Source organism: Leuciscus leuciscus, assembly GCF_965113295.1.
Source record: "Leuciscus leuciscus genome assembly, chromosome: 9".
NCBI lineage: Eukaryota > Metazoa > Chordata > Actinopteri > Cypriniformes > Leuciscidae > Leuciscus > Leuciscus leuciscus.
In genome coordinates, this window is record NC_138733.1 from 18,558,323 (window position 1) to 18,584,882 (window position 26,560).

At 38.4% G+C, this 26,560-nt stretch overlaps 2 protein-coding genes and 1 long non-coding RNA gene across 7 annotated transcripts; 1 reads left to right on the plus strand and 2 right to left on the minus strand.

The window, feature by feature from the left end:
• Positions 1-701: 701 nt before the first annotated feature.
• On the minus strand, positions 702-25,764 carry usp2a (ubiquitin specific peptidase 2a). 5 transcript variants are annotated; one of them, XM_082179524.1, is made up of 15 exons: positions 25,567-25,764; positions 23,186-23,265; positions 19,011-19,698; positions 9,953-10,003; positions 8,946-9,069; positions 8,725-8,836; positions 8,247-8,357; positions 8,091-8,155; positions 7,790-7,893; positions 7,611-7,691; positions 7,445-7,523; positions 7,138-7,245; positions 5,951-6,071; positions 2,133-4,571; positions 702-1,924 (listed from the first exon to the last, which is right to left on the minus strand). In XM_082179524.1, the coding sequence occupies exons 3-14, from the start codon at positions 19,650-19,652 to the stop codon at positions 4,496-4,498; spliced, it is 1,674 nt and encodes a 557-aa protein (XP_082035650.1). In that variant the 5' UTR covers positions 19,653-19,698; positions 23,186-23,265; positions 25,567-25,764; the 3' UTR covers positions 702-1,924; positions 2,133-4,495. The 5 variants fall into 5 exon arrangements, with proteins under 5 accessions (XP_082035650.1, XP_082035649.1, XP_082035651.1 ...); XM_082179523.1 differs by lacking the exon at positions 25,567-25,764 and adding an exon at positions 23,679-23,806; XM_082179525.1 differs by lacking the exon at positions 25,567-25,764 and adding an exon at positions 23,679-23,804 and having other exon boundaries at positions 7,611-7,688.
• On the minus strand, positions 1,353-2,160 carry LOC309505892 (GTPase IMAP family member 4-like; the record flags this gene model as incomplete). Its single annotated transcript, XM_082179350.1, has 2 exons — positions 1,353-1,924; positions 2,133-2,160. 2 exons carry the CDS (start codon positions 2,158-2,160, stop codon positions 1,353-1,355), a joined length of 600 nt encoding a protein of 199 aa, XP_082035476.1.
• On the plus strand, positions 10,011-12,407 carry LOC309506013. The gene is made up of 2 exons (XR_014208614.1): positions 10,011-10,218; positions 11,703-12,407. It is a non-coding gene; the product is annotated as an uncharacterized lncRNA (long non-coding RNA).
• Positions 25,765-26,560: the final 796 nt, after the last annotated feature.

Here is a 26,560-nt window from a genome sequence, read left to right on the forward strand (position 1 = left end):
TACTGTATATATTTAGATATAATTTATATTATATATAAATATAATTTTTTTATATATAAATTACACATTTTTCTTAAATATATACAAGCATGTGTGTGTATTTATATATACAAATTTAATTATACACAGTACACACACATATATTATGTAAACACAAACTTTTATTTTGGATGTGATTAATCGCGATTAATCTTTTGACAGCCCTACTATTTATATATTATTTTTGCACTTTAAGTATAGGCTACTATATGTTCCTATTTAGGTATTCATTTTTATACTTGAAATATAGGCTACATTTAACTGTATTTTAAGTAGAGCTGAAGTAAATAATGGACACTACCAGAGGACTAGCCTACACAAAAATACAGATACTCAGAATTAGGAACATATCTGCTTTCTTTATAAATCAATATTTTCAAACGATGTAAGTTTATAAGACAGTACGTAAAACAGTGTTAAAAAAAGTATTTAATAGTTTTCAATCAAAAGAGTTAAGCCAAGTAGGCTATAGCCTACTTAGAATACTTGACACACCGACACACCTTAGAATGGACGGACACACGAACAAACTTATGATTACATTTATCTACACTCATATGAGATGAAGATTTGACATGGATCGGGTCGCCACATGAGGTGAGACGTGCAAAGATCACATGCTGATGTATTTTCTCTGTTGTTGGACTTTTTTGGGGGGGGGGGGAATAAATTATTCATAAGTTAAATTAGTACTGACCGCACAAGATACACAAGTCCACTATTTAACAAAATGTTACATTTCACCAGGTGTTAACATCTTTTTATTTTCCAGTTTGTATCATATTGTAACGGTCACCAGCTGGAGTGCCCTTAGCCACCAGAGGGCACTCCACATCAGACTATTGTCATTCCCTAACAAACTACATTTCCCATTACTCACTGCCCGGACTCTTCATCCCTGATTTCATACACCTGTGTCTCATTACCTTGTCAGTCTCATCTTATTTAAACCACGTACACTCTTTCATTCCCTGTGAAATCTTGTATGTTGTTACACTGCATCGCTGAGTATTTCTCTGATTCCATGTATTTCGGTTTTTGGACTCTCTGCCTGCCTTTGGATTACCCGTTTGCCTTGTGTGTTTTGTTTGTTTGGACTGTCTACCTGTGTTTTGACCTGTTGCCTGTACATTGGATTGTGTGTCTGGATTGCCCCATTATAAAAAGCTGCGTTTGGATCAACCTTCTTGTCTCAGAGCAGTTCGTAACAGATATAGGGCTAGGGGGACAGTAAGGACATATTAAATAATGAAAAGCTCAATAATGAATTACAATGAGATTACATTTCATAAATATAAGTTGATTCTCTGTGTTCAACCAGTGCTGGCACTCATTCGCTTTAAAATGTTAAGCAGCTCAGTGACCTGAGTATAGTCTTCTGGACATTTATTGTTCACAACATGGTACCTGTGGCCACACTTCCTCAAGATCTTCTGCAAAGGTTCACCCGTCTTTTCAATGTGCTTTTCAATGTTCTTTCCTCTTAACTCGTCTCCCCAGGTAAAGAGCACCAGAGCGTGTGACCACACCGCGTCCCCGAGGACACCCAGATATTTCTCTATCGCACGTCCGTCTCTCTTGCTGAAAGAGTCCACTGGGATAACGAGGAGAAATAACTGACACCCAGAAGGAGCCAACATCACACTGCGCAGGATCTCCTGTTTCACTTGTTGGGCGTTAGTCAAACCGAAGAGACTCCAGCCTGGAGTGTCCACCACGGCCAGCCTCACGCCGTCCACCCAGCCAAATCTCCTCACACACCGAGTCGTCTTCTTCCCGTGCTCAAACTCACTGCGTTCGAGGATGAGGTCTCCCACCGAGCTCTTACCAGCATTCCTTCGACCCAGCAGCAAGAGTCCCATCACAGAACCACACTCCGGACCGACTAACCAAGACATAGAGAAGTCATATTAAAGGTAATGAATGTTCCCAATAAGCAGAACTGGTTAATGTTGTTGAAAGTTGAAAATATCTTTTCCTGAACCTTTACTATTGCCTGTTTCTGTCATAAGGCTATACATTTTAACCACATACCTTGCCAAAAGTCATGATACACTGAGTACAAATCACATGTGAAGTGTCCACTAACTTACCATATGCTGTCACAGTGCTCACTGCCATTCTTCATTCCTCCACCCAATTGATCCGATCTTTATGTTGCATAGCTTACAGTATATCCGCTTAACCGTTTGCTTGAATAACTTAAGTCCATTTAACACACAATGAACTGTTTACAAAGTTTCAAAGTTCACTTCTGTGGAAGTCATTTAGCATGTGACGCACATGTTTCACATGGGAGGGACAGTCAGGTCAGTTTAGTTCATAAAACGATTAGAAAGGCTATGTGGATATTTCCAAAGATAGAGTATATTGGTGTCCTATCACTTTTCTAAAGCAATAAATTAACAAATCCAAGGTTCGTTAGAGGAATAGTTATTAGATAAGTTATATAAGCTTTTATTTAAAATAAAAATAACTTTTCTTTTAAAATTAAATTAACTAGCTAATTTTTCCATTCTGAAAATAGTAATTTTGGCACTTTGCACCACCTTAGAGGTCTTGCCCTTCTTTACTCTATTTAACAATTACAACAGTGTCATAATTCTGACTTAATCTGTTCAAAATATATAAAAAATTCCATTACTAAAAACTATAATTAGCTGCCTGTGTCCCATATTTTGTGTACAACTGTTACCGCATGATTTATTCACTTAAAAGTGGAACATTTCATAAAATTGACAATTTGAAAGTGAAGTTACTTGGATTTTATAGCATGAAGGGAAGACAATCATTCCATTTTTACCAGTGTTGTTATAGTAAACCTAAACTAAAATATTTTTGTTAATTGAAATAAAGCTAAAATAAACTATAAATATTAGATGGGGAAAAAAATACAGACAAATTATATAAAATAAAACGAATAAAAATGACTAAAGCACAAAATTACTAAAAGCTATTTCAAAATGTTAATAAATACTATCCAACTATAAATATTATTAAAACAACAGTTGATTTCATATATAGAAATGCTGACTTTTTTTTTTTTTTGCATCCTTTCAAACTAATTATTGCAAGAAAAAAAAATCTTGATAATTGTGTTTAACAGCAAAACCAACATTTGCTCTCAAACTAGCTAATCCCTACTGAGAAACAGCATAATTTAGGATAAATTTGCAACATTTTTACTTAAGATTTGGACGAAATATTGTCAGTTTTTTATAGAATAAAACAAAAAATGTTAATTAACATACATATAAATTGTACATCCAGAGAAACTGCTAATTTTCCAGACAGAGCTGTTAAACTGTATGTCCCAAATCTTGGTGATATTTCAAATGGCAAATAAAACAGTTCACATAATAATATTTAATAGAAAATAAACCCTTTTCATTCATAAGACAGCTTCTTGTCAAATGAACCGAAAGGCAAAGACAAAACACAAACTCATGAGAGGATTGTAACAGTTCATTCTTCTAAAATTTATTCATACATATATATATATGTATAATATTATTTAAACTTTGACTGCCACAGTGTGACTCGTACCACATTATTTCCTGACCTGTAAGCATAAATAGATGCTGTTCTCTTACCTCTGTTAAATTAACTGACAACAGTAATGGGTCATTTTCAGCACCACTGTATATAGTACATTCTCTATATTGCATCATTTATAAAAATATACAGATTTTCTTTTGCAAAACATTCTTTCCATGTTGTTCAAATGGCATGAGATCAAGGATCCATATACTGTCAGCATAATTTCTCCTCCCGTCCTCATTTCCATTCACAGCATTTCAAAGATCAGTAGCAGCCACACTGAATAAAAGTCACGGCACACGCCGTTCTCTCACCACCACAGACTTTCACAACAAACTCCCGTGACTCCTTCAGGAAGTTGAGAAGAAAGAGAGAGTGGAGGAGAGAACAAAGCATACACAGAAAAGATGATGGGTGGCGGTGAACGGAAGAGGTGATGGAAGGAACAATCTGTACTGTAACAGGCCTGAACAGTGCACTTCTGTAACTCCTCGGCAGCCCACTAGGGGGCGCCTCAATCCGGTTTATCTCCCAGGTTAACAGGGTGGACAAATACTTAAAAAAAGCATGAAGAAAATGTCAAAACAAATATCAAGTGAAACAAAGTTTTTTTGTATTGAGGCGTTCTTAATCAAGAGGAAGGCGCATCGGGATGAGTTTGGTTGCAGTGCATAGAGAGACGTCTGAGTCGGAGCCACTTGGGTTATTGCCTGATGACGAGCCGCCCGGACACTCGCACACAAACACACAGAGGCGTGAGGACCTCTTTAACACAGTGGTGGAGTGCGAGAGGGCATTGTGTGCGCTTCTCCCGATGGCCAGCAGAAAGCGATGTTCATTCTGCATTATGGGCCAGAGGAAGCAGCATTTGTGTAGTGTCTTCAGCCCAAGGGGCTTCTCTGTCCACAGTCCGTCCTCAGAGTCCAGCTCGCTCGTAGAACAACACATAGGCGTCGCTACTGCGAACTTGGCTGGTTGACATTGGCGTGACTCTGGAAGAAGAAATTGACACTCTTATTTAGTTGACAATCAATGTTTTATTGAAGATCTGAGATTCAAAATCAAATTTGTAACCATATGAAACCTACTTTATTTGCTATTTGAAATGCACATTTCTAAGGCCTCTAAACTATCACATAATCAAAACTTCTCTGAAAAACCTGTTGTATACAATCCACTCGTATAAAATATAAATCTAAACATGTCCACCTTCAGGTTGTTAAACGTGTCCTTTTTGCTGTGAAATCTTCACTGATTTTTATATTAGTAATATTTCATCACTTGCTGGACTGAAGCGACTTAAGCCCAATTTATACTTCTGCGTCGGGTGCGCGTAGAAGGTACGGCGTAGCATATGCATTGACGTGTACCATACGTCGTACCCTCCGCCGTACCCTGACGCGCACCTCCTCAAAAATGTAACTACGCGTCGCGGCGACGCGGACCGCAAGATCTGTGATTGGTCGGCTGGATAGCATCGCGTTTCCTACTACTCATTTCCGGAATGATCTTCTGCACTCTGCACCGCCCGCCCGCCATTTTTAAATTCCGAAGATCAGTGAAGAGCCATGGAAATAGACCAAGTGACCGAGAGATTGCTTGAAGAAGTGCGGAAATACAGCCATCTGTATGACTCCTTCAGTCGCCATTGCTCGTAGAAACCTAAACTCAAAACAGCCGCGAGGAATGTAAACACAGTGGAACATTAAAACCCACCCGCGCCAACTAGCGTTTCGGCGGTGTAACTGCAGAGCAACACGGACATTCGCAGAAGTATAAATGCTCACGACGGCGTCGCCTACGACGTACACAACGGCGTACACTCAACGCAGAAGTATAAATTGGCCTTTAGGGTGACTGGATTATCCAAACATCCTTTTTTTTATCAAATATGATACCTCAGGCTTTTGAGGAGCGTTTTTTTTGTACATCTTGAAATCCTCATTCTATTCCATATGTTTTTCCATTTATATATATATATATATATTTTTTTTTATTTTTTTTTGTGACATTTTAAGCCATTTTAAAGACCTGTGGGAACCCTGTATTACCACCTTACATTTTAGAAATAAAATGGCCAATTATCAGCCAATTTTTTACCCTGGCCAATATAATAGAAAGACGTACGTGTGAGATTTGTCACTTTTTAAGGAAGAGTGTGTGGGAGGGAGGTGAAGGAGCAGGAGTGAGGGAGGAGGATGGGATACAGGAAAATAATGGAAGCTAGAAGGTGGAATGGAGCTCTGCTGACATGCTATAACCATGAGGATCATTTCGCTGAAAGCTAACCGTGTTAGGGAAATCTACCTGGTACTCTACACAGTTATGCAACAGGATAAGAAAGAGCAGGAGGTGAAGGTAAAGAAAGTACCTGGAGTCGTTATATGTGTACCATTCCCCGTTTTCAGGATTGCAACAGTACGCCGTGTAGTGGCCTCCCATAGTCGTGCCTGAGTGATTGGACACTGCATACAAGTTATACACTGCACTACCTGGAACAGGAAGATGAATAGACAGTCAGGGTGGAATTAAATGCCAGATAGTTTATTGTGAACCAAAATATCACTAATATCTAGAGAAATATATAAATACTGCAGTAACTATAAACAAGCCAAAAATACACCAGGACTATGTCTATGCTTTACTACTTCCAGCTGCTCATTCAAAAAGATGAGAGCCATAAAATATGCATTTTACAACCATATGCAACATATGACATTAGTAAACATTGTCAAAATGAATCAACAGTAGATCAAATGAAATCGCTTGGCATAAATGTGCGATATTCATCGACTGCGAACTGCTCTGAAACCATGAGCCTGTAGAACATAAAACCACCTCACATTTTGAACTTTTCACATTTATTTAATAAAATGACTCTTTTGAAGTATTCGAGTATTTAAGACCTCCTAAAATTATATTTAAGAAATCTAATATACCATTTAAAATATTTAAGACTTTTAATGACCTTAAATTTCATCAAACTTAATAATTTGAGACATTTAAGACTATTTAAAGACCCGTGGGAACCCTGTGTATGCCAATAATGGATCTAAAAGTTACACATTGACAATATATATTTCAATATTTTGAATTGTATTACTATTCATACTGTATAATTCATTATTTATTTAAAAGATAAGTACTAAAATGTTACTACTGCAATGGATATCATATTGTGGACTGTGAAGTAATTTTCCATGCTTAAAGTTGCTATGAAACTGAAGAGGCAACAGATTTATAGATATTTTCTTTTGTATTGTGACATACATCCACGTAAAATGGATTATCAGAAAAGATTGTTGATTGTATGGAGATGGATCTGAATGTAGGAAAGGGCTAGGGTACGTTTACACAGCAGTGCTGTATTCTGCATGCCAGGCCAGTAGTTGGCGATGTCACTTTGTAGTTGGCGATGTCGCTTCACTGGAAGATCCAGTTTTTTTTTTTTATGAAACATATCTATAGATGAATTGTTTACAATAAGATCTATAACATGCATTTAGAAAACAGAGTGCCGCAGCACATTCACTCTAGGATTGAAGTGTCTTCACTCACTGCTTCTGTCGGAGGCGAACTCCCTGAGGTCCAGGTCTTTCATGGGGAAGTTGACAAAAGTAGACAGTTTGCTGGTTCTGATGCGGGCTTCTGAGAAGCGCTTCAGATCTGAACAAGTGAAGCGGTTAAGGAGAAGAGACTCGCCACACTGCTGATCTCAGAGAGACCTTTCACAGAACGCTTCAATCAGCACATTCCCTGAACAGACACACGGCGTCCCGATCTTATCTGTGCTTACTGTCAACAAACACACCGATGACACCCCAGTGACACCACATTAAGATCAGATTGCATTAGAAAAGGATACGAAGAACTAATATTTTGGGAAACTTCTGAACTGTAAATTTCTTTGTGCATCGTCTCCTGGCTTTGCACCTGTAACATGTCTGGATGAAAAGATAGAACAATTAGATGCTTCGGTATATATCTATTTCCACATTATTAAAATGATAGGAATGAACAAAATAAATTACCGGCTTCTCGTCCCCATCCAGCACATCTTCTTTAGTAAAGAGCCTCATGCAGTCCATTAGGCTCACCTCTCCATATCCCTTCTAGGCAGAGGAACTCCATTAACACCCACTCATTTCTCCAAGTTTTCAAAGTGTGCATTATAAAGCCTGAATGTGCATGTACACTTCAATGAACTGACCTTGGAGATGGGTAAGGAAAGATCCCAGAAGGGATCGAACACAGTGGAACAATAGCCACATTCACTGCAGGTCAAAGAGCTCTTCAGCTGGCCTACGAACAAATCTGAGGACAGGCAGAGACACGGCAGAATTGTGCTTAGTAATGGAGCACAATGATAACCCAAACCTCTCTGATCTGTGCGTAGTGCAGTGTTGTTTTTGTTAACTAAAACTATATATATATATATATATATATATATGGATAAATACACTATTATTTATATACTATTACAGTACATAATTAATACAGTGTACACTTACCTACAATTTTGCTGTCTTCTCTCTCTAAGTACTTAGCCCACATCTTTTTCCCTTTTTCCTCATCACTAAAGAAAAATAACAAGACATAAATTACAAAATTGTGATCACAACAAGTCATTCAAGAAGTACCCACACTCATACAGAGAGTACACTTACGACAAGTGATCAAAGTCTTCTATGTTTCCCCGCGGCCGGACCGTGACTCTGTTCACTTCATTGTGCAGGCCGTCTAGCAGGAAACGTAGAAACTCCTGAGCATCCTGTTGACTGGAAAGATTACATAAACATCTCAATACTTTACAAAACCACAGCCAGCTACTGATAAACATAAATAACCTGAACTACATTACATTGATAAGACATTACATTATTACTGATAATCAGGCAAATATATTCATGTTATGGCCAAAAACCAAATATTAAAATATTTTGTAAAAAATAAATAAAGTGAATGTAAGCACCACCAAATCACAATGTACAATATGAAAAGCGATTCAGATCAATTAAATCGGCAGATAACTAATATAGTATTTAGTGAAGTATTTTACATTTTCTGAATAAAAACAAATTAAATGTGAGTGGTGCTTGTCTGTGTAAAACCACCAGAAAAAGACGCATGTAAGATAAGACTTACTTGTAGCCCACAAATCTGGGGGCGAATCTCTGAATCTGTGTTTTGAATTCAGAGGGGCTGACGGCTTCACTGCTTGAAGAAGTCCACATTGTCTGGATCAGCTTGGCAAACTCTGTAGTCATGACAAAGAGAGGCCTTCAGTAAGGTTTGCGGTTTACAAGAAAAAAAGCATTGGCCGCTGTAAGACCGGCAGGAACCGCGTTGTGCTGATGCGCACTCACCTTCCATGAGAGCAGTGTTTGTGCGGCTGTTGTTGTTGAGGTCTCGACGGTGGGAGTTGTGAAGACAATAGTCTCGCAGGCTTTGTGTGTTGCTAAGACACTGGAGGATGGAGTTCATAAAACACTAGTGAGGGAAAGAAAGAGACAAAGGAGGAAAAAAATATTTATATTAGGCTGATAATTGATTTACATGACATGCTGATTATTTAATCAAATATAAATCTTTATTTATATATAAAAAATATAAAAAAACTCAAATTAAGCACTAGGCGTGATAAAACTTTTTTTTTTTAAGTACGTTTTTTGACAATTTACAATTCATTATATATTTAAATGCATAAAAATATTTACAAAAAGACACTTTGTACATGTTCACTAAGCAGAAAATAGCTACAAAACAAGTGACATAAGTCTAGAGTTTCATAGAAGCAGCAGACTTGACTGCAATGTGTAAGGGTTTATTTTTGGACTGTACACATACTGTTGCTTGGCAAAAGCAAGTTTAGTGAGTGCAAGAGCGAAGAGACATCATGAAAAATAATCTCGCCAAATGGAAATAGACAGAGGAATGTGAAGGCGATATGAAAACATTTCTGCTTCTTGCCACTTAGTTGTGTCAACCAGATTTCACAGTTTTTATCTATTTCTAGCATGTTTGATGTGTTGTATTCCTATATATACTATATGACAAAAACATAAGTCTAAATGAGGACATGGGAAAACACTGAAGACCTTATACTCTTTAATGGAGATATTTGGAATGAATTCGAATTGATTTGCTGGTGTGTGTGAACATGGGAATTACAGCTATCACATTCTAAAGGTTAAGCGTGCCATTTGTGCATCACAAAGAGCTTCAACACGTCTCCCACTGTTGGACAAACAGGTAGTCCAGCTCAAACATCACACCAGTGGTTGAGCCAAAAGTTGACAAAAAAGTCCCAGAGAATCCAATTACACACTTTACCTTTAAGAACATCCAATACATCCCATTAAAAAACACTTACCGTATTTCCCAGATTACGAAGCCCCACCAGGCCCTGGGCACTCTTTGAGTTCTGAAAAACAGAGAGAGGGAACATTAGCACAGGTTAAAGGCTAGATGTCAGCAGTTACACATTTCAAGTAAGCTGTAAATTGCACTGAAACATTATTCTGTCTTATTATGTCTTTTGTCACTAGTGAAGTGATGCACAAAACACCGAACAGAAGTCACTTAAAAAAAAAAATGTTGGTCAACGTTGTGAATTCGCCTGACCAACTTAAAGGAGCTGTATGTAAGAAATGTATTTCAATTAATCATAAAATGGCCCTGATATGTCACTAGACATTAAGAAATCATGTTCATTTCAAATACTTATATCACTGACAACAGTAGTCCGGCCAGGATATTGTCATTTAAAAAGTGAAGTTGCAGCCCTCAACTGATGTTGATGTTGTCATGTTGTGTTTTGGCCTGAAGCGCCACCCTCCACCTATCTACCAATCACGAAATCAGTAGTGTTTCGGCATCGGGGTTGCCAGCTCTGTTACCACTAGGGCTGGGGTAAACGATTATTAATTAAACGATTAGTCGGGCGATTATTTTATCGATTAGTCGACTAATCTAACGACTAATTGGAATTATTTATCCTGTCTGTTATTCGCATATCTCTGTCGAGCCGTTACTCCGATGGATTTCAAACTCGACAGCTGTCTGGGCACGAGTAAGTGCAGTGCCAAGTTTGACGTTGTTTGGATGAGAAATGCAAAAGATATGTTAAATATATTGGTAAAAGAAGCACTTAGAAGGTTGTGGTTTAAAAATAAACATTCTGACATAAACACACTGTCAGCTACAATGTTTACTTCTGAATAATATAGTATAAATGTGATAAATCCTTTTTTTTTTCATGCAATTAATCCATTGAATCAATATAAAAGTTAATTTTCACATTGAAACTGTTGAAAATACACAACAAAGTAAGTTGATCCACATATGACAGCCTCTGAACTCGGTCAATACTAATCTGGACTAAACATAGGCTACATTCAATCAGCCATCGCTAGAAATACCTTCTGAACGACGGCGACCTTCTTTTTTGACGGCGATCAGCTGTAAAATGGCTTAGATCCCCTGGGGTTAACGTGTCAGCATTCGACAGAAGTTTGACGCTGTCGTGTGAGAACAAGCATCAGTCGGCATTTCTCTTCCTCCCGCGTGCCTCATCTTCTTAATCTCCTCACGTAAATGATTAGATTTCGATGGCTTACGTTTCTTCCCTACGGCAGAATCCACCACAGGTTCATCAATGTATTATTTTTTTTGTTTGTTTGTTGATCAAAAAGTGCAAAGTAGATAAGGAAAACTAGGATGCCGGGTGTCAGAGCGCCACCGTTACTGTTTACAATGCGTGGAATGGTGCGCTGTGATTGGTTGAGCGGATTTGTGGCATTCTGCAGAGAAAGGAGACGTGTGTGTGTGGCGAGCTGTACCTCCGGGAATGGTGCAAAAAAATAAATAGATAATAAATAAAGAAGCGTCGACGCAAAAAATATGACGTCGACGTAATTTTGGCGTCGACGTCATCGACGCACCGCTACAGCTCTAGTTACCACAGCTACGTGTCAGCCTACGTTCCTGCTGGATCCTGCAGCCTATCTGGCAACCTCGAGTCAGGGGGGAGGGGGAGGGGATACACCGCTCTACAGTAATTTGAAAGTGATTGCAGTACCAGTTTTGGCCACAATCTTACATACGGCTCCTTTAAATATGAGTGAAATCTGCGTGGAGAAATGTTTCGCCCTTATGCAAAACTCCTAATCATGTCGATTCCTATTAAAATGACTGGATTTCGAGATTCTGCCAAGCAACGTTGAATTTGTCTGCACCTTAAGTCAAGTTTCTCATTTGTTCCAGGAAATGGAGATCCATGTTTCCATATAATCTGTGTTTTGGTAGAGGTGCTAGAGTGCTGAAGTCGTCTGGCAAGTAATTTGACACTATGTTGTTTTCTGTCGTGCCAATGCACGGGAGGGGAAACATGATCTGTCCTGTGCTGGAACTGTGACGAACTTACTCAGTGCTGGCCAGGATGTTCACACTGACCACATTTGTCCTGGCACAGCAGTCAATATTTGGGGAACAAACAGTTAAATATCACACCAGTAATGTTTAACAAACTCATTAACTGGGTATTATCTTAATCCACGCTTCCATGGAAAATTCTTGTTGAACACATATTTCACAGTAATGGGCTCACCAGCCCAGTTTGTCCCACTCTGCTGAGTAATATCAGCACGGCCAAAAATAGCATCCTTTCACATGGGTTGTCTGCTCATTGGCTGACGTGTCATCGTCACGGCAACACTCATCCCGGCAGCCATCTCTGATAGCCACATCTTCTCACAGGAGTTTAACATGCACTAAACCACATGTCCACATGAAAAAAATGGCCATCCAAATATCAACATTCAATCTTATACTATAATAAAATTGATACGTCAAAACAAACGTCAAATGGGGAATACATGTCTTATGGCTTGTCCAGAGAACATTTGTACAAAGTAGGTCTATTTTAGGCAGTTGTGATTCACTGTGAAGGAGACATCCTTTGCGATGCTGCTGTTCTTGCCAAAGAGCTTGTGGTTGTTTCTCAATATAGTCGTACAGCTTCTGATAAGTTTACAACACTTGGTCGCCGTGTGAAAAGTGCCTAAAAAACCCTGGAGGAACCTGTTAAAAGAACACCAGCCCAAATGATATGAGAGTGAAGTCCCTACTGAAATTGCTCCAGCAATGCAAAGCTGTAAACTTTGGGTGAGGAACTTCAATGCATTAGTTTTAATTAGTTTAATAGTTTTAACACCGTTTTATTATTTCCACGTCTAATGAAGCATTAGAACATAATATGATTACTTGATATGGGGTTCTGCCTTCTATGTAGTTGATACAGAGTGATTTTAGATGTCAAATCCTCCTCTATAACACTTTTTTTCTCTATTTCTCTGGTGGCCGGAGACTGTGAAAGTGGGTCACGGTGTTCTGTTCACCCTACTCCCCGTTAAAGAGGTGAGGGAAGACTAATCCTGCTTTTATAACAGCTCACTGTGAAAGGAAAATGTGGAGCAAAAGCCCAGATAAAACGTCCAGACTGACGGCCTTCAGTCATCAGCATAAACTGACCCACATCAATATTAGTTCAAAGTGCTCTGGTAGCCGGTTTAAAGATGAACCCGCCAGGTACTGTTTAGAGTTTACACCATCTCTGTTTTATGTCAACTTTGTCTCCTGTCCTACACTCCCAACCTAGGAATTCCACATATCTCCCAGCTGTGTGTTGGCCGAGGTTTTCCTTGAAACACTTTTTTCTATTAACTCCGACAAATGTTCAAAGACCTGAATTTCCTGTGCATACTCATGCTCCTTTGCCATAATTTGTTCACCACAGTAGAGGACAGAATCTGCATGACTTTAACAAGTGTGTGTAATATGAATGGGAACACTGGGTTCTGTCCCTTGTCCTGAGGCTGTGTCTAGGTGTTATACTGGTACAAAACACTCCATCTAGACAATCCTGTTATAAATAAGACAAAGGCACCGCTGGTAGTCCATGTCCTTCACAATCACATAATGCATGTCACACTGCCAGGTCAAAAAGGGGTGACCAGGGAAAGTGACTCACAAAAGGTGCATGGAGAGAATCATGTGTACAATCATGTTTCTCATATCATGATCAGAATACAGAATCATGTTTGTTTTATTGAGCCTGTTTAATAAGGCTTTACAAATAGTCAGTCCAATCATTGCAGGTGTAGGAGAAAAAAAAAAAAAAAAAAGGAAAAAAAACACATTCATTTAAAAGACGCTCTATTATTATGTAACATTTAGGCACTAAATATATGGGTCCTTTAATATATAAGTGTCCTGATGAAAATTAAAGTGCATTCCGTGAGGCTGAAACTAATCGCATGGCAGATAATGGAGGCTCAGCGGCAAAGCCGGTACGCCAGGCCGGTACTGACCTCAGTGGCATGGCGTGGAACTGAGAGCGCTGCTGGATGCAGGAGTGAGCTCTAATGGGATTTCTGCTCCTTACGTAACAATGAACGGCCATTCTGAACTGCCTCATGCGTCATACTGTACATCAGATGCATGCAGGCTGCTGCTGATTTACATTGTGCTGCTTTGCTTCACTTCAAAGAAATAATGGTGTGCACTTTGTTACACTCAGTAAGGCAAGCTAATTGAAACGTAAAAAAAAAAAAAATTATTATAGGATCAATAAGACTGATTTATCAATTTTCCAAGAAATCCAAGTTTCATTTACTATTATATAAGCAGTGACCTGTCACAATACTGATCCCTTAGAATGACTTAGAGCTTACTGATGGTGGTAAGTGCAACATTAATGACATCACACCATGAACTACTTTTTAAGGCTTATTCAATGGGCCTCAATAAGCCCCATTCATGCTTTAACATTTATCCCTTGAAATTAACTAGCATCTATTTTTATGTAACTAATGCATACTTTTATTGCTAGCAATCTGATGAGTAGCCTACTACTTTTTCACTAGTTAGACACTAGTACTTATTCCAGTAATGACTATATTTTTCAATTAGTCACTAGAATTTGTTCACTATATACAACTACTACCTGTGGTTCAGATATCAACAATTCACTTATCAAATGGTCTATTTCCGTTTTACAAATACTAATTAAGTGGACTAGTATGTTAGCTACCTGTAACTAAAATAAGCACTGGTAACGTTACCTAATGAATATATAGCCTACTAATCAATATGGAATAGGTACCACTGTACCAGAAACAACTACAATACATGCTAGTAAGAAAGTTAGAAAGTATTCAATGACAAAAATATGCTATTAGTTACCGGTAACAACAGAATTGTTACTGGTATGTTATGAACAAGTAGTAGTGAAAATAATAAATGGGCCTAAAAATAAATGCTAGTAGCACAAAAATAGATACTAGTGAGTTTAAAGGAATAAATGTTAAAACTGCTTGCCGTAATACGCCTAAGAAGCGTGTATTCATACCTTGGCATGATTAATCAGAAGCCCAACGAATGTAGAGACCAGCATGGAGCCGGACATAGAGTTTTTCCTCCGCATGTCCTGTTTTAGAAGTGGGAACGCAGTCGCGGGAGGCTCCTCTGGTACTGTAACTGTATATGAATGTCGCATCCTGGACATAATCAACAAAATCCTTCTGTGGTGTATAAACACCGATTTTAAGAAATCGCCACTATGGACTTTCTAGCATCAAATATTCCAGTGTCCTTTTCCAATCAAGAACGGTCCTTCAGGTAAGAAACTTGATCAGGAAACGACCTCTACAGCAGCGCGAGGCAGCATTGGGGACGAATAAAAACGCATCGCACTTTTCACAATATAAAAAAAGAAAGAAAAGAAAGAAAGTTGTTCCCAAATGCAAATGTCAAAGTGTCAAAGTAGACGAGTTCGAGTTAAAGTTGTCAGATTGCAGGCTGGAGCCAGCGCGCGGGTCCATCTCTTTTCACTAGTGCCAGTCCCGCCCACACGAGCTCCGGGCACGAGCTTGATGCGCGAATCCGACGTCACCGAGGGCAGCGGGTTAAACACGCCACACTTGACAGAGATTTACAATAATCATGTGGCTGTCAAAGACGCATTACTCATTTTAAAAGGACCACTTTCAAACAACCTTTCACAGCTCTAAAAACGGAACACTAACTCAGTTTCAACATTCCTATATTGCACCTGCGACAGAGTGCGCAGTTTAGTGGTGGGGCTCTGAATTACCCCCTTTAAATGAAAGCTAAAAGGACTTCAAAAATGTATATTCTTAATATAGACATTCGTTTCATCAAGGTTTTCAAATTGTTTTTGTAACAAACATTAAAGTTAGTTACATTAAAGAATAGGGGGATGGGGGAAAAAGACTGAGTTATTTGCTACATTCTCAATCTGAGGACACATAATCAGATTTAAAACAGAACTACCAACAATGGCGAGAGCAACAAAAAGTGGGACAATAGGTCTAATCTTTTGGGCTTGGCTCCATGCTGAAATCAGCTCAGCGGTCGCCCTCACTAAAGTATTAAAGAGAAGCATTAAACTTTGCTTGTAGAAGTGGCAGAGAAATTGGAACAGGGCATGAAACACACTAAACCCCAAAAGAGAACACCAGACTGAGGCCATTATGCTCTTAAGAGATGGTCGGTCAAATGTCATCGGCTGCAGCCCAGTTCTAGATACGGCAAAAACACTTTAACTGCACGTAATGTAGCATGAAAGTTACCTAAATGAGAACAAGGTCACCTTTGAAGGCCATACTACATGCATCTCATAGTCCTTTTGGACAAACTCATCATTTTTTAGTAAGATATTGCAGTTGCATGTCACGAAGACATATAAAATCTTACTTTGCATTTAGTTTAGTGCTATGTCGTTTAGTGAATCAATTTTTTATGACGCAAAAATGTCTCTTTATCTGTCTTAATCATGCCATATTTCACCGAAGCGGATTTAATAGTAAAGAAACACACAGAATGCTGAGCGTGTTTATCTGTTTATATAGAAACAGGAAGTTTGGTGATTTGCTACTGAAGTGCCATTTCAGAGAGGGAGAAGGATCACTCTGTCCGTTCCAGTCTTATGACTAAGTGTATGTACACAAAAAACAGTGAAGACAACATTTCCTCGACACGCTACAGAATTATTATACAGGATTAATGCATTTCTTGAAATGTGTAATTGGACACTTTGAATGAGTGCCAGAGTTACATCTTGGCTTTCAGCCCAAATACTTGATGTGCATCAGGGCACCACTAAAGTTTAATTAAATACAAACTGCTGAAATGTGTGAAGACCCTTAAAAATAGCAGGTGACCCGTTAAAACAGCAGCACAAATTTCGGATTCTCATGATAAAAGAGGACATGTGGTGATTATAATTGAGTGAGTGAAATTCAACTCTGCAGTGAGTAAACCTCAAACCAGATGTGAAAAGTTTTCAGGACACAATAAGCTTAAAAAATAGGTTACTTAATGTTGTGGATCAGCCTACATACTAACAAACCTGTTGTTATATAAAACATCTTGGCACAATGAATAAGTAGTAGAAAACGTGACAGGAATTGTTTACTCCTGAGTTTAAGAAGTAAAAAGCGTCTCTGTTTGTGAACAACTGGCATCATTAATAAAAACGCTGAATGTAAGGAGTCAGATTGTGGTGGGGAAAACTGTGTTAATGCTGGCCCAGCCATGCAAAGACTCTCAGTAACACTAACCTACCATCGGCTGGGAGACCAGAAGATAAGATTCGGGGACAATCATAAACCCGCTGCGGCCTGTGTTCTTCCTCACACTGATAAAACTGATTTGGTCAGTAAAAATACTTTGAATAAACCAGGATAAATACACCGACAAGTGTGCAATCCTGTATGCCTATCGTGTGTTCTTACATTACTGTGGTGGTTACAAACGTCAGTACTCAAGAGGCTGATCAATTACCTTCAGATGTCTGTGCCACTACATTGGATGCGTTACAATAATAATAAGAATGTCTTTTTATTTTTATAGTATATTAACAAATTTAATTACTGAATAAGAGTTTTGAATTTGAACTGAAGTAGCAAACAGGAACTAGGACTTTTAATCTAAGTAGGCTAAATCAGCTGAAGCTCAAATTCATCTAACCATAATAAGTTTTTTTTTTTTTATCAAGAAGGTTAAAAAAAAGTTTAAAAAAAGTCTAAAGGTTTTATGTACCTTACAGACAGATAGATTTATGGACCAGGGTGGAGGTACACTTAATTTCTCAGCCAACTGTTAAAATTCAGTATTTTCCAAGATCTGCAAGAATAACACTGACCATAAAAGAAGACAGTTTACACTAATGCTCCTTATAGCACCTCTTGTGGCAACACTGAGAATGCACCACTTAAATCTAAAGCCTTTTCATCCTATATCCTACCATTCAAAAATAGCACAAACCAAATATTTTCCTCCTTTACAACAGTAATAAATAATGGTCTGCTTGGTGACAGTCTGGCTGTCTTGAATGCTTTAGGGAAGCACTGAAAGTATCAGAGCTTATCCTCCAATTCTTGCATTAGTCCACAATAGTCTGGAGTAACAAGGCATAAATGGCCAGGATATCTGAAGCATTAGTGCGCTAATTAAATCGAGTTGACAAAAGCGTTCAGACTTGCAATTGTTGAGCTGATTCGTTTCTGAAACTCTCATGTGAAAACTAATGTAGTCTAGACTAATATTTCAGTCAGATAGACATTACTGCTCAGCACTCCTCATTTAGCCTGGACTCCCTTGTTGAGAAGTAGCTAAATGAATGACATAAACAGCAATTCATTTAAAAGAATAGCCACACCACAGACAGTACTCCAAAGTGACTTATTTAGCATGGCATAATGTAAGCAGACAATTCAATTCATCTTTAGAAGCTCTATTAATCCAGCAGGGTTGTATAAATTCAGCAGCATAGATTATGTTCAGAATAACATGCCCTGTAATGTGTTGTGGCCCAATGGTTAGAGAGTCAGACTGGTAACCCGAAGGTTGCGGGTTCGAGTCTTAAAACCAGCAGGAAATGCCTCGGGTGTGTGTGAGTCCATGCTTTGCAGTGTGTGTGTTCACTACTCGCCACTCCTAATGTGTGTGCACTAACTTGGATAGGTTAAATGCAGAGGACAAATTCCAAGTATGGGATACCATACTTGGCCTTCATATTCCCTTTCACTTTAACAATTTGGGCCAAATCACAGTAAACACACTAAATACTGGACACTTTGAGACTTTAAGTGTTTTATGGCAGTATGCTATTCCAAATATATGTGACCACATCAATCATTTTATCTGCAGCTTGCTAAGATGTTTTCACTTATATCACAAGAGACACTTGAAACACAGCTGAATGCTACACATTACTTAGTTTTGAAGCCTTTCAGCACAAACTCTCTGAGAGAAAGGGCTCTTGTGTAACACTAGACTTGAAAAACGCAAGCCTAACATAAGCATGTTATGGAAATATAACCAAGAATTTTGTAGCATGCTCTTACCTCTCTGACTGGTGACGTGGCGCGATAGCTGCGATAGCTGCTGCTCTTCAGGCCGCTGCTGCCAAGAGCGTCCTGCGTGGAGCTCCGCGAGAGGCCGTAGCTGGAGCGAGCGCTGCTGTAGGAGTCAGATGCGTCAGAGCCTCGGCTCCGGTAGGACTGCTTCAGGCCACTGCTGCTGGAGGTCTCGCTGAGGCCCAGAGCTGACAGATCGTGCGTCAAATCGCTCTGACTCACCGACTTCCTGCGACTGAGAGAGATGCTGGAGGACACGGGTGAGGTGGAGAGGTAGCTGGTGGAGGCCGGAGAGTAGCTGTAGCTGCTGTATCCTGAGCCCCCATTGAGGCCTGAGCCATAGCCCTTTGCCGGCGTGCGGCTCAGGCTCTCACTACGCCGGCCGGCCAGCAAATCTGTGCGAGGGATAGGCCGACCCCGGTCCAGGTCGGACGATGAGCTGTAGTTGCGGGAGCGGCTGGCGCTTGAGCTCAGGTAGCTGGAGGAGTAGCCTGAGGAGGAACTCTTGTAGGGCAGCTTATCCCTCTCGTAGGAGCCCAGAGACGGGGTCAAGGAGGAGCCATATGAGCTGTAGTGATTGGTATAAGAAGAGCCACCATAGCGCTTCGCCGTAGAGGAGACACGAGACATGCTGGGAGCTCAGCCGGAGGTGAAGCGATTTCAGGCCGCATGGAATCTGTGAACAAAAAGAGAAGTGGAATAAGAAAATGTGTAGCTTTTTTAGCAAAATTCTGGCCAATACAGATAAACCCATCATTATTTTCATGTTAAATTCGTCTTGAATGAAAAAAGTTCACCCTACCGATCTTCTAAATACATGTTATCTTATTGTGAAAGATTCATCCATGCATACGTTTCCTCTTTTTTTTTTTGACTTTGTAATTTTTTATCAAAATGTCATAACTCGATCTTGTGGTGAAATGACAGACTTCTCTCTGGTGACGTATGCTGGACTTCTCCAATCATTAAGTTTGCTTAAACACTTCCCCTTTCTTAAACCGACTGCAAGCTCACATTCAGATCTGCCTTCATCTAATAACCATGTAAATACACTAAAAGCTAAAATCAATTGTTTTAAATTGTTTTAAATTTGGACATCACAACTTTATAATATACAGTATGAAAAATAAGTATATTCATTTAGAGATTATATTAACAGTGTTATTAAATTATTAGTGTTGTTAAAGATTAACTTTGAGCGTTAGATTAGACAGCAAAGATAATCTTAATGTAAAAATAGGGGAAATTATTAGCATGCACAATTTAATATCCAATACCAGCCGATACGATAAATAAAAAAATAACTCTATAATCGACCCAAAATGGCACAGATATATTGTGCATTCATATCTGCCATGTATAAATAAGTTATTTTTATGTGTAATCTATGTGAAAGTAAAATAAGTGCAAACACTAGTCGAAGTGGGACCATCTGACATCTACACCGACTGACGAGACATTAATCATTTTAGCATATACAAGAAGTTAAAAAATTCTTAGAAATCCCTTTGAACTCACTTTTAGTGGCAGTTTCATTACGTGTGTACTTCAGCCTTAGGAGAAGAGTGTCTCTCTTCAGTTGGGCAATTTTGGTCAAAAATGGTAGGATATAAACACGACCTGTTATGAATTTTTAATGACTATGTGTCATGCCCTGAGGTCTCTTGCGTTCTGTGCGCTTGATCCTGAAAACATATTCGATGAATAGCAGCATGTGACTCTTGTCTAAACACAGCACACACTGCGAGGGGTACGTATTACACAACCTACGGGGCTTCGCTGCAAGCACAGGACCCTGAATGAAGCTGCGGAACAAAATGAGTACCATTGTTTTCATAGAGCCCTGGCTACAGCCCGAGTGGAGCACTGAAGACCCCGCTGTTTGAATGAAACGAGAGCTCCCAGAGCCAGGCCATGTGTGTTAAAGGGATAGTTCACCCAAAAATGAAAATTCTGTCATAATTTACTCACCCTCAAGTTGCTCCAAACCTGTATGAATTTCTTTCTTCTGAAGGGTAGAAAGTACAGTTAATGGGAAGTTACAGACATTCTTCAAAATATCTTCTTTTGTGTTCAGCAGAAGAAAGAAATTCATACAGGCTTGGAACAACAATAGGGTGAGTGAATGATGACAGAATTTCCGTTCTTGGGTGAAATATCCCTTTAAGGTGGCACAGTTTGTTCTTGTGGAGAGACGGGCTCTTGTTCACAAGGCAGTGCAGCGTCTGAATAAATAAAAGTATCTGGTGTTGTTGATCCGTGTTGGGTTCAGTGAGATGGCTCTTATTTCTTTAATCTGTCTCTCTGAGCACTCTCTCTCTCTCTCTGAGTACAGCGTTCACAGATGCATCAATAATTCAACACGTAGATCTGGGGTAGGCAGCACACTGGAAGCAGTCCAAAGCACATGGCATACCGACGCTAACATGCTTTTACCAGACGGGAACTTAAGACAGTTTTCCGCTGCTTTCACATTGTGTTCCCTTTCTTTGCCTACAATAACAATAGCCACAAGAACCCTACAAAATGATATTGAGGAACCTCCTTTATATTCAAACTGCTGTAATACCACAAAAATTTGTCTAAAAAGAGACAGTAGAAGTTTATTACAAAACAACAGAAAAAAGTTTAATCTATAGGCATCTTCTTCACAGGTTTCACGAAATAGAAAGTTCAAAATAACAGCATTTATTTGAAATAAATTCATATTTATAAGTCTTTACTGCCACTTTTGACCAGTTTAATGCATCATTGCTGAATAAAAGTATACATTTCTTGGAAAAAATCTTACTGACCACAAAACCTTTCAACAATATTGTGTTACTCAATAAATATAAACACGCTTCAGCTACTGTATTTAGCTAATTCATAGAAGCAGGCTCTGTTGCCTGTCATCATCTTCTGTGAGAAATATTTGCAATGAAAAATGAATTACAAATAAATAAATTTTCATAATAAAGAAACATTCTAAAAAGAATTAAACAATCTTTTTAGTAGAATGTGTTTTTTGTATTTTTTTGTATTACAATACTAACATTTCCCACAGACCACTGGTTCAGCATGAAGGAAGTCAAGTCCACTGTGAAATGGGGGTTTAGTCAGTGGTCAGTGTCTAAGCTGTGGGAGTGTCTCTGACTGGGAACATGTGACAGGTGGGGAATTTTCAGCCTGTGATGCCTGACAGACATCCACACTTGCATCCACGCTGATAGATGTGCTGTCATTACATGCACAACACCACTGCTCCTTAACATTCACATTAAACACGTCAGATTACCTACTTTTAGCTCTTCCACAATTGGAAAGCAATGAAAGCCAGTTTCTACCTCAGAGTAAAAAAAATAAAAAGGTAATTGTGACTTTATTTCTATTAATTGTGACATAATATCATTCATACTTCAGTAATTTAGAAACTCATGCAGGTGTTTTTGTTAGCAACATAAACAATATGATAAAGACTTGAGGCAAAGTCTAGGGTACAGCTATATTTACCCTGAAATGTGAGCAGATAAGACCAAACTGACGCCTCAGCCGTCATCGCCCCAACCCACCCCCACCACTTGACCAAACGCAATCTGGCAAGACTCGCCTCTCAACAATACTCAGTCTGCCAAACCAAACTCAAAATCTACCTTTTATATCTGCAGCTATCCAGTCATAAAACAGGACCTTTACGCAAGTCAAATGTGTACAGGACCAGCATGTTTTTTTTTAAGTATCTTTTTTTTTAAAGGTTATTTTCATGTTTTTTTGTTATTCACTCTGGAAAGATTAGACTACAAATTTACACAAATCATTTTAGGATTTTAAATCATTTACAGTAAGAGTAGACAACCTGAATTAAGAATGTGGAACACCGATTTTGGAACAGACTAACATTAGGGCCACTGTCAATGAAAAGGAGATGATGAAATTGACGACATGGGGATTAACGTTTACAACTAAAACTGCAAATCAAGTGTGCAGACATACAAAACAGCTTTGGTGTTTTTCAATTTCAAAGGATGAACCCAATAACTAGGATTGGATTAACACATCCTAAAAATCTCCAGAGACAAACTGCAACCCTGAATGTTGTTTTTAAGTGCCACGGCTCTCTTTTGGTATCATGTGTGCAGAGTGCGCTCCGCTAGCAGGTGGGTGTTAGGTTCAGGGGTACCTACTGTAAGTAGAGCCGTTCTCGGTTCTAGCGGACGGAAAAACAGAGGTGGCTGTTCATTATTCCATTATTCACTGCTCAAACCTAAAGAAACAAAAAATATATATTATAATACAGACAAGAGTTTAGAAATATTTGGCCAAGACAACATATTAATTAAACATATTAATGAAATGGCACTAGACAATATGAATGAAATAGGCCTAAATAAAGCCTATGGGACACAATAAATATAAAAGCTTTCCTAGGTAAATAAACCACTTATGAGAGCATCTTTTAAAACTAAGTGAACTGATATTCAGTATTTTCAGCCATCAGTTTAAAATGCCAGATTTCCATTACAATTCAGATTCTGGTTACGGCTAACAATAGAGAACATAATAAATGATGACTTGAGAATATCATGAGCTCTCCCCCGCAGACCTAATAGCATTGGATACCAGTCAAAACAGCTAAAAGTTCAAGAAAAGAGCGAGTATAATGGAGAAGAGGCTCACCGGTAGCATTTTCCATTGACAGTGTGTTGCTTTAAAGGCTGTAGCCCCAGAGTGAGAGGACCAGGGACGGATTGCATGAGCACAGTGATCCAGAATGCTAGAGATCATATTACTGAGCTGGTAAATATAGCGATTGCCTATGACCTCCGTGGGTCATTCAACACTCCTGCATTCCAATTTGTACTTAGATGAATCGCATTAAGACTTTTCATGGGCAAGACTGGTTTTACAATATTATTATAATAATTACATATAGTTAAAATTTATTTATTTAAACATAATAAATAATTTGAAAAAATGTTGTTAATAGTTTTTTTTGTACATGTTTATAATAAGTATATAATTAAATGTTGATATCTATATAAAAATAATTAAACATTTTATATAAAATAGTGAAATTATTTAGTTTATTCATATATGTATTTTATTTTTTTATATTGTATTTATATAGTTATATTAAATTTTAAATGCTACATCTTAAATTATCTTGATAATTAAATTTGGTACAGCACTGAGAAACCGGTAGGCTAAAATGACATCTTGAGGTTTTTTTTGTGATCAACTTTTTATTGTCTTTAGAAATAGCATCCATTCAAACAAACAGACAGGGAAGGGGGGAGCAACAGACATATCATCCATAATAATAACAATATGAAAGAGTGAAAAAAAAAAAAATAAAAAAAAAAAAAATATATATATATATATATATGTATATATAATAAAATAAAAAAAATTATAATAATTTTAAAAAACACCTTAAATATTCATTCCTTCGGCTAAAATGACATCTTGAGTTTTTTTTGTCTATGGCTTGTTTAACTGGGCTTAATACCTCAATAATAGAGTAACACAAGTACTGAAAGGAGTATACCTGCATTACAAAGGTCAAGAAAATCCAGTCAGGATAAATATGGGAGTGTAAGAGTTAAGTAATGATGGGAGAGTTAAATAGTTCAGTAATTATAGGAGATTGTAACCTTCAGAAGTAACCACCCACACCCATGACTTACTGTAATACTATTGAAACAAACATAGGTTTGATAGAACACCATCAGTTTAACCTCCGTATTTATCTGGGTGAAAAAAATAGTAAGGATTTATATTTTCATAATTGTGGCAAATGTCAGCATATTTACTATCCCTTTTATATTTAATCTTTGTTTAGTCCTATGTTTACAAAAAAAAAAAAAACTGCAAGATTTTGAAGAAGTAAAATTAATTCACAGAAAAATATTAAAACGTTTTTTATACTGCTCCTCACTCCTGGTTGTGTGGTAGGTAAGTTGTAATTAATGATGACACTAATTTACACAGTTTATTAATACATTTTAGATTTATAAACAAATTAAACTAGAAGCAGACAAATAAAGGAAAATCAAGGTTTGAGGAAACACCGAGTTACTGCCCCGTCTCTCGTACTAGAGCAGCGTGTCACGTGATTGAGTGCGCGCTGATGGCTGCAGTGTGCAGCGTTACATCACGAAACTTCGCCAAGTACTCGATAAAGAAAGCATAACATGAGCACTTGGAATAAATGTCAAGTGTATATTTATATTTGCTTAAAAAGAAGAGAGAGAGAATGCACCCGGCTGACATAAAATTACACAATACTTCACGTTTATCACATTTATCTAAGACAAAAATATATATACTTTGCATTCATATGAATTCATTAAATCTGCGGGACTGGGTCTGGAGAGATAAAGACCTAACTCGCGATGTACCACTGCAGAACAGTGTCATTTCATTCATTTATACACAGCACAACTCGCCGGCCGATGTTATGTAATTAGTGAAACGTCTGGAAGCTTCCAAATCGTGAGAGTAAATTAGTGGGAACGGTCGGCAAAGCAAGAATGTGCAGTGCGAGCATTCATGCATTACTCACCGGAGTGAGCGAGACCATTCTCCTCTCCCCTGCCCGCTCCTTCAAGGGAAAGCCCACCGTAAGTGAGCCCTCCACGCAAGCCACTTTGAACTCTTCCAACCGATACACGATAGTACACCGATGCTCTTCAAGTCAGTACAAACAATAACTGAGACATATTAGTTGTTTCTGTCCTTGTAATATTACAAGCTCTTGACTTCTAGTCAAAAAACGGTCTCTCACTTTAACGGTGACGTCGGAGAGCTTTTCTTTCAGCTGATTGGTGGGCCCTGCTCTCGAACGTCAACTCAATGCCGCCGCCCACACGGTCACCATGGCGAAGGGAATAAACACTTTGAGATTTGTAGTGGTGGTAGTAGTCAATGGTAGTAGTGCTTGGTGCCTTGGTCCAATTTAAAGGTAGTTCAGACAAAAACAAAAATGTCATCATTTACTCACCCTACTTTATGACTTTCTCTCTCCCGTGGAACGCAAAAGGAGATGTTAGGAACACAGCTTATATAGACTATTAAAGTCCCCATGAAACCAAAATTTAAGTTTGTTGGCCTTTAGTATAAATATGTTAGCCTTATTTAAGCTAGTGAGCTCCAAAAAAATGACAAACTTTGCATTTAGAAGATATAAGCATTAAAAATGTACAGTCTCTCACTTCCGCCAATATGGATCAATCTGCACTTCAGCTTCTCAGATTTTCTGTTCAATCAAATGCTCTCTAGAATCTGAAGCATCCAGCCCCCTACATTATAAATGGATGCTGAAGCTGCAGCTGAAATCGGTCATTTGTTCACGCGATCATTTACAATTTTCTACATGGTGAATGACACATAATCCACTTTATAGGGGACAGGAAACAATTCAGACAGTGTGAATATGCTTTCCATTGGGGCGAATAAAGTCTGGTTTCATGTTAGTGTCACACGAACCGCCACAGCACGCATAATATAATGCCTTATTCTGCATGGCTATATTCTAAACCCCCAAATACCCAATAAAT